The following is a 12,174-nucleotide window of genomic DNA, read 5'->3' as shown; positions in this document are numbered from 1 at the left end:
ACTCCTATTGAAACAATGAATGGTAACTCGGCATGATTATATTTGTATGGCGTGCCATAAATTTGTAAAAATCAATAAAAACACAAATAACACTTTTTTGTAAACTACATTATCAAAAAATTGTAATTATTAACACCAATCAAAGAACTTTTATAGTAAACTCTATTCAATTTACCAACAAAAGCATTAATCTGGTGTAACCATATAAGGTATTATTAGATTACCAAAATGTTAATGGTTCGATTTATATGATACTCATTAGGATGAGCAATCACACACTCTAAAAAAAATTAGTTTCTTACTTGCTAAATAGATATTCATATTATATCAAATTAATAAAAAGTCAAATGGTTTTAGAGGCTATATCATACAATTTTGCTATATATATATATATATATAAGAAAGAAAAAGAGAGCACTAAATTTTATATACATTTTAATGTGGGTAATTAACTTGTTGGTTTTACCAATAGACTTTTATTTGTTTAAAAATAAAGATGTAGCTTAATTTTATTGAATTCAAATATTGTTAATATTAATATTTATAAAGGAAAAATATTACCATTTTCCATTTATGTTATTTTTGTTCTTCCTGCAATTTTCTTCTTCTAGAAAGTTGGTTTTTGATAAATATGAATAAAATTATGTTTTTAATAGAGAAAAATTATTGTGTATTGATAAAAATTATGTAACCGAAAAATCATTAACAAAATGATTGATGATTTGACAACATAAATATCTTAAATTACTATTCTTTTTCACTGATATAAATATGCTAAGTAACTCTAGTCCTCTAGGATATTATTGAATCTTCATATTGTATAAAATTTATTTTGAGATAAAACATAAAGGTACAATAGGTCAGGTGCAATCACAGTTAACCTCTCTAAAAATTTTGCAATCCTTAAAATTACCCACAAGAAGCTTAACAATACAATTGCTTTTTATTTAACAATAGTTCTCATTACTCTTTTTTTGCTAACAATGTTATCTTCAATTCAACATTCCTCAAATCATTATACATATTTATGAAACATGATATGAAATGAAAATGGGACTTCATGAAGAAAATAGAATTACAAGAGTGAGGATCATAAGAGAACCATCCATTGTTCTTAAGGTTGTTTTTAACTGAATAAAGACATTCTTATTCTATTTTTCACTGCGTTATTCTTATTTCCTAATTTTTGTTCTCAAATAAGAACAATTCTTGATTGTTCTTAACTAAATGAAAATGAAGAGAGGTAGATAATGTGGAAAAATGCAGATGTTGTGGGACTCAGATAAGAACAAGAATGATGTTTGTCATTCCAAGAAAAAAGTAAATTCCGTCTTATTTTATGAGAAGTTGTAATAAATTATAAAATAATAATGAAAATGTCGTACTATAAGGAAATGCTCTTTGTCGGTAAAAGTTTTGCATGCAAAATCTATACCTTAGGCTTTAGCATTACCAAGATACGAGGTTACCTCCTACGTGTTATTAAATTAAGCATATTATTATCCTTGCATGATGCATCAAATAGGTTATATGTTTGCACGTAAAGAAAGTAATAAAGCAAATCAAATACAGCAATGCAAAGTGCACAATAATCTACCACCCATGATTATAAAACAAACACAATATCCTTCATTCTATAAGAGAATAAGAGGTAAATATATTTAGAACACAAAATCAAAACAGAAACTAATCAAGCACAAAATGGATACAAAATCACAAGTAGCAGCTGAACGTGTGTATGAAGATTTTACACCATATTATGAATGGGCAAAAGATGAAGGAAGTATCATTACCCTGCTACCAGGTAATTTTGGCTTTTCATCTCTTTATAGATTATTCAACATTTAATATTATTTTTAATAAATTATTGCTTTTGAAATAAATTTATTTAGTCTCCATAAAAATAAATATTTTGAACATTCTGCCATTTCTAAGGCCAATTTTGATCTATTTTATCAAAACTAGACTATGTCTTATATTTTTTATCCAAAAAAAAACTAAGAGCCTTCCATTTTCCTTTTATTTGAGATGTTTAATACCATTTTCCTTTACTTGAAAACAAAAAAGATAAAGGAAAGTTTGATAAATATTTCATAACATCGATCATTACTAACAAATTAACTTAAAATCCTAGCCAAAATAATATTAATAGATTCTTATACAGCTTAATTGTAACAAATTAATATAATAAATATTAATCCTTACACCCTTTCAATTTATTATTATTATTATTATAAAATAAAAGAATAACACGTTGTCGGGTTCGTGAAGACCCGAGAATCATGAAATACACTCATAAGATGATTTTGAATCCTTCTTTTTCTCTTCTTTCCCTTCCAAAATTCAAATAGCAAAAAGACCCCTAAAAACATGTGGCTAAGTTTTGACAGAAATAAACTCACCTTATAAAAGTTCCTTTTTTCAAGCTTCAATACCATAGTCTTTTTCCTTGTTTGTAATCAATAAGAAAGTGAGTGTTAAAAAACAGCATAAAAATGTTAAATTTTGATGTACTACATGCAGGATATAGAAGGGACCAATTGAAAGTTCAAGTGACCTCAAAGCCTGTCCTAAAGATTATGGGTGAAAGACAAATCACTGAGAACAGATGGGGTCGTTTCAATATAGAATTTCCTCTTCCTTCTGATTATGACACAGAAAATGTGACTGCTAAATTTGAGGGTGGCAAGCTATATATCAAATTTGCCAAACTAGATAAGACAAAGGAAACAACAAATCCTCCTGAACAAGTTCCAAAGCCTAAGGAAACATCACAAAAGGTTGATAAGCAAAATGCTAACAATGAAGTCTCTGGTCAAGAGAAGGAGACAACCTATGAAAAGGAAAAGAGCAAGACAGAAACAGAAGCTGCTAGCATGGACAAAATGGCTAAGAAAGTTAGTGCTAATGGCTTAACTGAGACAAAAGAAGTAGAAACCTTAAAAGCTCCTCAAAACAAAGTTGCCAAGCCTGTCTCAAGATCCAAAACTAGGCTTTTAGATTTCACACTCAGTTTAGGACAATCTAATCAGGCTGATATTGATGATGAAGCCCTTGAAGATTTGGATTCAAGGCTTAACAAGAGGAAGAAATTGGTGAAAGGGGTTGTGTTCATATTATTGGCTGTGGGGCTAGGGCTGTATGCTAGAAATGCATTCAGATCATCTCATGGAGGATCAAAATTCCAAGAGCTGTAATTTCCTTCCTGAGTATATTTATATGTAAACACAACACTGTTTATATGCATGTAAAAGCATAAATGCAATAAATTATAAAACTATTAAAAATTAAACTTCTGACATCCATATTTCCACTCAATTATACCATAGCCGTATTTCTATATTTGATTTACAGTCATCCCCATTTTAATAGACAGTTAAAATCTGCCATACCACTTTCCGTGTCTTGACTTAAAATATCGGGAGCACATCTTCTGTCCCAAAAGGTGTCACTTTCTTTTATTGGTCAAAAAATTACGTTATCATTAAATTTTAAACTTAAATATATGTTTTCCAACCAATCAGATGAAGTGACACACTCTTTTGGTAAAACAGATGTTGATCCTAAAATATCCGTGTGAGGAGTAAGGAAAGGGAACCAAATGAGAAAATATAGTAACTTTAATTGCCACAGGAACAAGAGAGTTCAGAGCCATCACCAGTGGCTGACCTATAACTCTGTTCCCACACGTCTGCAGGAGCTGCTTCAGCATGAGGAACGTGCCGAGGATGTTTTTCTCTCTTGTCTCCCCGGAGCTGCTTTAACCCATGCTTAAGTGCGGGCAATAAAGCTTCCATACACTCAGCAACAGCATTTGGGTTTCCCGGCATGTTAATGATCTGAACATCAACAAACCAAGGATCATAACTTAACAAGTAAATGCAAGTACTTTACATAGCATCTGAGATGCTTAATTGAAAATCACATGGGAGATATGGGTTTTAGAGGGAGGGGGAGGAGAGGAAGGGAGGGGGATTGACGTATTTGCATTCTTACATGAAATTACCAAGAAATACTATATTTTTCTGTGAAGAAATTACGAAAATGCTTAGAGAGCTATAGTCAGAAAGCTATACCAAATATACCATTATAATGAGGGGAGAAAACTATGGTGAGATAATGCAAAAGCTTCAGAGATTAATTTTTCCATACAGTATATTTTTAAAAGCAATGTGAATATAATTGGCATTTTGCCTTACCAAGGTTGATCCTCTGATTCCAGCTGCAGAGCGTGAAAGCATGGCAAATGGGGTTACCTATTTATGCAGAGAAACCAATATTAAAGATATCCTTGAGAATTTCGTTTGGAAACAGTTTAAGTGAGAATCAACAACAACTAAGCCTTAACCTCACTAGGTGGGGTCGGCTACATGGATCGAACAATGTCATAACACTCTATCATATATCATGTTCATTGACAAAGCAATGATCTCTAAACATTTCCTAATTGTTTTGCCTATGGTTTTCTTGGCCTCCCTCTTCCTCCAGGAATTGGACTAACCGCCATTTGATCTACTCTCCATTCGATATGTCTGAATGGTTAAGGAGACAGAGTCGAAATCTGTTGGGCTTTGCCTGCGCAGGTTTGAATCCTGCTATCAATGGTTTTTACTTCTAAACTTGCCTATGTGTACTTGATGTTATATATAGTCAGTCCTAAACCTAGATAAAAGTTGTATTAGGCAGTCAACATCGAACGTAAAACTTTGTCGAATCTCTATGATATAGATTAGGTGACAAAATAATTATACATTTTAAAAATCAACAAACAATAGTCCCAAACTTTCCTGAGAAGCAGACTCAAGAATGCATATGGTCTCAACATGATTGAACTTGTTCAAAATTGCATCATTTACAGAGACACGAGAGGGAATTAAAAAATAAATAGGACTAATGCAACTTCCACAAAGTTTAATACACAAGCTCCTCACAAACTCTTTTGTCTATTTACCAACTGACTTCATTAGTTTGTTATCAAATGAATGTGTTTCAATTAATACATCCCCACCAACAAGTAATGTTGCAAAGAGCTTGTAAATAAAAGTTTACAGAAGTAGCATTACTCTAAATATATTGGCTTCTGTTTATGATGTAAGAAGTCACATAGCCATAATGGCAAAGGCTGGCCAACACAGCCAATCAGTCTGGTAGGGTCTTTTGAACAGTAATATGGAGAAGGGAATTGACACTTCCATCCAGGTTAAAACCCAGAACATCCCGAATACCCACTTTATTTAAGTTTGGATGCTTACTAATTATTTCAGTTTAACATCAAATTGTTTCACTATTTAATAAAAAGTGGGCTACTATCCCAGTTCCCGGGTATATAACGCGGGATGTGTAGCAGCACTCATGGAAAATTAACAAGTATAGAAAGAATGTGAAGAAGATAAGACAATAAGAAACCGAAAAATACAAGTCATTACTGGAACTACACATATGACCAACATAAGTGTAGCTGTCCGTACCTTTAAACTCTCTTGTATCATTATATGCAGAAGACCAGGTGTTTCTTTCTCAATCACCTGTTTTGTAGCTTCTGGTGTTACATCTCGTGGGGTAAAGCCAGTACCACCTGGGTTGGCAAATGATAATAACACCAATGTCAACTTGACAAAACTACAATATTTGCAACTGTTTAGCTGATAAGTTGGATAGAAATGTACCAAGCGTAATTATAAGATCCATATGTTCAATATCACACCATCTTCTTAGAATGTCCTGAATTATTGGCACATCATCTGGAACCACAGCAGTTGTTGCAACTCTTGCTCCTCCAAGCTTTTCTGAAGAAGAATTAATAACGGAAACTGCCCTGGGACCACTGTTTACATGTAAAGAAGTCAGCATACCTTGATGCTTACATACATAAATGACATAATTTATTTCACTTTAAAACTCATGATTTCCCATTAAAACAGAGTGTTTTAATCAAAACTTCAAAATCATTTCGTACAAAGGGAAAATTACTAACACTAAACTTAAAGCCATTTTTGATAATGTATGGACATATATCCATTCTAACCCACTTATATTGGCATGAGTAAATTTCTAGGACACAGTTCACAAGTTAAGACCACATACCACTCTAACAGTTGATTTGTAAAAAAAATTATGGAATCAAGTTGAAACCAGGAGTTCCAGCTCAAAGGGCTACTACTTTGAATTCTAGTAGAGTAAAATGCAAGTATAGAACAATCAAAGGGGAACACCTGACCATTTGTAAGGCCTCAGAAGACCTCAACCAAATTGTAAGGCAGACAACAAACAGCCGGGTTGAGAAAGGGATGATGAAGAATAAACGAGCAAAAGAAAATTACAATCCACCACATGCATAAAAAAATGGATAAATCTCAAGTGCTGAATACATAGAATGTGTGAAAGATCAATAATCTGAAGCCGTGGCTTGATACCATGCAAATAAAGGCAGAGTCTATAATCAATAGAAATGTTCTACAATAAAACAGATCAATGAATAAAATAGAATATGCAAAGCATAAGTTCACATCTTCAAGAATAATGTAAGTATAGACATGGGGTTCAAAGAGGTATGGGGCAGCATATCCACCATTAAAAACAAAATTTAAAATTACAAATATGAGCATATTATGAAATTCAATGGTAGAATGCTGCCATATATAGGGCTCACGTTGAATCTGAGTATATACTAACGCTACTCTATCTTCAAACAATTCAACCTTGAGACTGTTGCAGAACAATCAATACCACCAATGCCCCTCTTGGCATTGACTAATATCAAGTCTGCTCTTTAGTTTGGCATCAACTTTGTGACCTCTTCCAAACAATGATTCAAAGAGATGTATCTAGATGCAGTCTGCTCCAAAGAACATGGTTTAACATTTGTATGACTCTTTCAACATCTTAAAAATGCTGTTGCAGATGAGATACAATGTCCAGACAGAAACATTAATGAGAACAAACACCACATTGCTCAATTGCTCTATGGAAACTTTTTCTTCGGTTTGAAAGAATACATTAGATGAACTCAAAAACAAAACAAAAACTTTATTAAAACTTTGCAGGTCAATAACAAATATGTTGAATATGGCAAATATCTCATCAGCCTTCTTACAATCTTATAATGCAGCAGTGTCGTTTCATAAATAAATAATTTAAAAAAACCGTGCTGTGAAATTTCTGAATCTGCACAATTTCATTAGAAGCTGCAACATTTGCAAAACTATTGTTCTAGTCTTAAAAACTCCTTATAACATTGGACATATACTACGAAAATCAATTGAAGTGCTCTGCTTCTAAAATTTACAATTAAAACAACAACCAAAAATAGAAGTATATTCATTCAACAACAACAGTGCCAATGTGCCACATATAGGGTTCATGGAAAATCTGAGTATATACTAAGTTACTAACATTACTCTATCTTCAAACACTTCAACTTTGAAACTGTTGCAGAATAATCAGTATATGAATGCAATGCCCCTCTTGGCATTGACTAATATCAAGTCTGCTGTTTAGAAAGTTTAGTTTGGCATCAACTTTGTGACCTCTTTCAAACAATGATTCAAAGAGGTGTATCTAGATGCAGCCTTATCCAAAGAGGATTTAGCAATTATGACAGCATAGGCTTATATGACTCTTTCAACAGATTACAATTGTCGTTGCAGAGAAGATAACATATTCAGATCTAGCTTTAGACAAACACCACATCGCTCAATCACTCTACATAATCTTTTTCTTTGGTTTGAAAGAGTACATTATATGCACTCGGTTAAAAATACTATTAGTTTGCAGGTCTATAATAAATATGTCGGATATGGCCTAAAATCTCCTGATTTAGCAATGCAGTTTCATAAAATAAATATAAAAAACAAAACAAAGATTAAAAAATTTAAAAATATATGTGCTGTTGTGCTGTGAAATTTCTACATTTACACAACATTAGAAACATCTAAAAGCTGCTTCATCTAGAAAGTGTAAAGTACTTTTCTAGCGTTAAACAAATTGGGAAAATACCACAAAAATCAATTAAAGTTGCTTTGTGTATGTCTCATTGTTTGCATTCACGCAAATTAAATATAAAGTATAAGATGAAGGTCAATACCTCCGATCTGGGCCAGCCCCCAGAGCAACTGTATCACTTACTGTAAGAATGGCCACTCTGAATTCAGTATCCCCTGAAGAATCTGTAGCCATTTTATGCAATTTAATTCCCGACAACGCTGATTCTGACGGCGCCTGATTCTCACCAAAAGCCCTGGGTCCTAGGTCAGAAATTATGATAGCTGTCACGGGAGTCCCTGCAGAAACTACACTGCCTGTTGCCGGAAATTCTAACAAAGCATTGGCTGATTTCATGCTAAGTAGTCGACTGCTCATCTGATGACCAGTGCTCTCAGCAACAAAACTGAAATTCATGAGAAGGAACATAAGTTCATTCATTAGAGAACAATGAAACAATTCCACAGCAATGAAATCTGTATATAGGACTGCTAGACAACAATGAAACAATTCCACAGCAACTTACCCAGGATTGCCTGTTCCATCGTCATTGTTCCATATAACAGTGGCACGATGATACTCTGGTCTAAATGGATCCGTCCTTATGGGCTGATGAAGTCGAACTTGTACTCTGCACGGCAAAGAAATAAAATGAATAAAAGTGTAAGCAATGAGATCATCTTAAAAAAATATTATTTTAGAAGTTTATGTAACCTCAGATGATGAGGATTTGTCCACCCCGAAAGGTGGCGTATCGCAGGGACCACAAAGAGATTGAAACAAACTAAAGAGCTGACAGGATTTCCAGGTAGCCCAAAAGCTAGTATTTTACTTTTGGTTGATTGAGAGTCGATCTCTGCAAATGTCATTGGCTTTCCTGGTTTAAGGCTCACCTGAAAGATAGATAAAAGCTAAATTAAGCTAATGTGATACCAAAGCATTAAACTTAAAAACATTTTGAAATTTCGACAACTACAACATACACATTTCATCCATGGGCCAAACTGCACGACATCAGAATCTTTCTATTAACTAATAAAATCAAATAAAAGCATAACATAACCTTTTCGAAATGTACTTTTCCTCGCTTTCCAAGCAAAGGCTTGATAAAGTCTTTGTCTCCCATTGAAACACCTCCTGAAGTTAGAAGAATATCAATTCCAGAAGCAAAAGCATTATCCAAGATCCTTCCTTGACCTTCTTCATCATCCTTAGCAATGCCGAGGTCCACAACTTTGCACTGATGCTGTATTGCAGCTGCCAGCAGCATGGCACGATTAGAGTCCCTAATCTGCATAGGATCTAATTAGCATACATTCATTTTAATTACATTTACAAAGCAACTCTTCTAATAAAATATATTACAAATCCAAACAGATAGGCCACAAATGGTTATTTGAGTAATGGGATAAAACAAGTGTCATGCCATTCAACTAGTGCAAGCAGCTCAATTAATGTCTGTAATATCTCTAGGTTGATTCAGACAGTGATTGGTGGTGTAATAAGTAATCATGCTTAAATATAAGGGGTGGGGAAGGCAATATGTATACCAAACACGCATCAACAGGTCAATGACCAACTAAATAATATCTCCAAAGTGAAACTCTTTGTCAATTAATTTTAAGTCACTGTGCTCTTATAAATGAAAATATATTGTGACAAATTCAATTTACAGTTAATATGTAGTATAATACAATAACAATGATATAAAATAGTTATTAACAACAATCATTTAATAAAACATCCTAGAGCTGACATGAAATTTAGTCGTGTCTAACCAGCATCTATCCCATAGTTCTAATAACATCATTTTTCCCACTAAGCATCTTCACAAAATTATCATGAACAATCTTATAAATCCTAGCCCTCCACACCTGACCACGGTTCAGATGCCCAGTAGTTGGCTCTACGAGCTCGTCTCCCGTGGAAAGCACAGCCACCGTAGGAGTAGGATACACCTGCAGCAAATCATTATTCTCATTATTATGTATATCAACATAGAACTGTAAATATTAAAGGACGTATCAAACTGCGCACAAGCAAGGAATGAAATAAAATCTATGAGCCATTATGGGGAGAAGTTTGCTTCTGGGATCAGATTCCAGGAACTCTTTTTAAAAAAATACCTTAACCATTGTTACACCAACTGTAGCAAGCAAGCCAATCTCTGAAGCACCTAATCTTTCTCCACATGTTAAGACTGTTGCATCTTTCTTGATGTCAAATCCCTGTCAATGAATTCTTTTAGATGAACAAAACCATAGATCATCAAATACAACAACGCAATGAGCAAACAACAAAATTTCAACAGTATAATACATGTAAAAGATAAGTTAAAAGTAGTGAACAAAGAACTAGTGCCAAGTTTTTGCATGATCAGAAGTCCAGTTACTTTAACTCTATCTCTAACTCCTTCCCCTTTTAAATGTTACAACTCTTTTCACACTATTATAAACTTCACAATTGCTAGAGAGAAAAGGCATAAGGTGGTGGAGTAAACCCAAAAATGGAAAAATGAAGCAGACAAGGTGATGTAAGAGGAAGGCACATCCCAAAACCATGTGTGGTGTAACAGTAATCCAATTATTTGACTGTATGAAAAAAGAGGGAATGATGCCCAATTACAGAAACCTATTGTCAATATTTACTCCCCCATCCTGCTTGCGCACGTGGACTGATCCAGTGCCTCCTTTCCTACCCAACCTCACATATACACCATAGTGCCAAGGGATCGAACATAGTGGTACAACAATCATTAATCAACTCAATATAACTCTAGAGGAGTCATAAGAAAATACCACTGGGCGAATATCTCTGCCTTTGGTGGTTTTTGCCAATATTTTCACCCGCTTTGGCTCATCTGGAGCAGTGTTAACTTGCTCAGTATTCTCAACCTGAATAACTGCATCAGCGCCATCAGGTATGGGTCCTGAGCAATGAAAAAGGAAATCAAAAACATGAACTATCAATAAAAAAATATATCAAAAGCGAACTAGTGGGATTAAGACTTGATTGTTGTTGTTGTTGCTGTATAATTGTATTAGATAACCTCACAATTATGTCACCTATTAAATTTTAAATCATATGAACCGATAACCAAGCAAGCAAACACTTCAATAGTTTAAATATTTTCCATTCCAATATACTTAATAAAAACACAAACATAATAAGCATGGTATGCAGAAATGGAGGATATGATCAATAAATCATGCATGATGAAATTGTTTGCATTGATAACCCCATAAGTGCATAAATCGATAAACAAAATATTTCAGAGAGAAATAGAGAAACCTCCAGTGGTGACATAAGCAACGGTTCTTGAAACAAGAGTAACACCAAGAGCATCATCACCAGCTCTTGATTCAGCTATTACAGGATATTCACCAGGACCATCTGAAGCAATCACAGCATACCCATCCTGCAAAAATCATGAACACGAAAAACCCATCAACAAAATTTATGAATGTTACATATATTGAAGAAACCAATAAAAAAGATGAATAATACCTTGACAGAAGCAGGGTAAGGAGGTAAAGGGTCAGGGGCGAGAATGTCCTGAGCAAGGACCTTGTTAAGGGCATCATGGAGAGAAACAGTGATTGGAGGAAGACGTTCACAAATATTTAGGACTGTCTTAAGAGCATCGTTTACAGAGAACATCCTTTGTATTAAGACGCCGACGATTACTTAAGATGATGTTACTCCTGTGAAATCAAAGATAGCGATACTGTTCCTTTTATAATTTTATTCTAAAGAGTGAAAACTCACCCACTTTTCGTGCTAATAATGCTTAAACAATAAACATAATCAGAGAATTTATACTGTTAGTATATTATTTATTATTAGTTTGTAGTATTTTTATTTGAAAATCGATGGTAGTTAAGATATTAATAGCAAAGATTTGATGATGGTATGAAAACACTTACACTATAAATATTAAATCCTGTTACTATTAATCAAAATTGTAATAATTTTAATTATGGATTTAATATGCATATATTGACTGTGTAATGTTTTTACACTGTTAACCAGCTATTATCGAGTTGTTAACCATCCTTGATTCTCAACTAAAAGTAACACAACTTAATGATAAATGATTTGTTTTGTTGACAGAATAAATTTTTTTACACTACTAGTGCATAGATTTCAAACTCTGAACCTATCCCTAATGTTTTTTGGAATCATTTTTGCATT

The 12,174-nt window shown here is 33.6% G+C and overlaps 2 protein-coding genes across 3 annotated transcripts; one reads left to right on the top strand and one right to left on the bottom strand.

Annotated features, from left to right (window-relative positions):
• Positions 1,566-3,298, top strand: LOC109360415 (protein RESTRICTED TEV MOVEMENT 2-like). The gene is made up of 2 exons (XM_019605304.1): positions 1,566-1,804; positions 2,524-3,298. Exons 1-2 carry the CDS (start codon positions 1,702-1,704, stop codon positions 3,195-3,197), a joined length of 777 nt encoding a protein of 258 aa, XP_019460849.1. The 5' UTR covers positions 1,566-1,701; the 3' UTR covers positions 3,198-3,298.
• On the bottom strand, positions 3,569-11,692 carry LOC109360411 (molybdopterin biosynthesis protein CNX1). 2 transcript variants are annotated; one of them, XM_019605297.1, is made up of 13 exons: positions 11,488-11,691; positions 11,272-11,398; positions 10,779-10,909; positions 10,107-10,208; positions 9,855-9,938; positions 9,044-9,271; positions 8,695-8,873; positions 8,507-8,611; positions 8,084-8,386; positions 5,667-5,824; positions 5,469-5,575; positions 4,200-4,256; positions 3,569-3,839 (listed from the first exon to the last, which is right to left on the bottom strand). In XM_019605297.1, the coding sequence occupies exons 1-13, from the start codon at positions 11,638-11,640 to the stop codon at positions 3,621-3,623; spliced, it is 1,953 nt and encodes a 650-aa protein (XP_019460842.1). In that variant the 5' UTR covers positions 11,641-11,691; the 3' UTR covers positions 3,569-3,620. The 2 variants fall into 2 exon arrangements, with proteins under 2 accessions (XP_019460842.1, XP_019460843.1); XM_019605298.1 differs by lacking the exons at positions 9,044-9,271; positions 9,855-9,938 and having other exon boundaries at positions 11,488-11,692.

Source organism: Lupinus angustifolius, chromosome LG11 (assembly GCF_001865875.1).
Source record: "Lupinus angustifolius cultivar Tanjil chromosome LG11, LupAngTanjil_v1.0, whole genome shotgun sequence".
In the NCBI taxonomy this organism is placed as follows: Eukaryota; Viridiplantae; Streptophyta; class Magnoliopsida; order Fabales; family Fabaceae; genus Lupinus; species Lupinus angustifolius.
The sequence above is the reverse complement of the archived record's forward strand: the minus strand, read 5'-3'. Positions and strand labels throughout refer to the sequence as shown.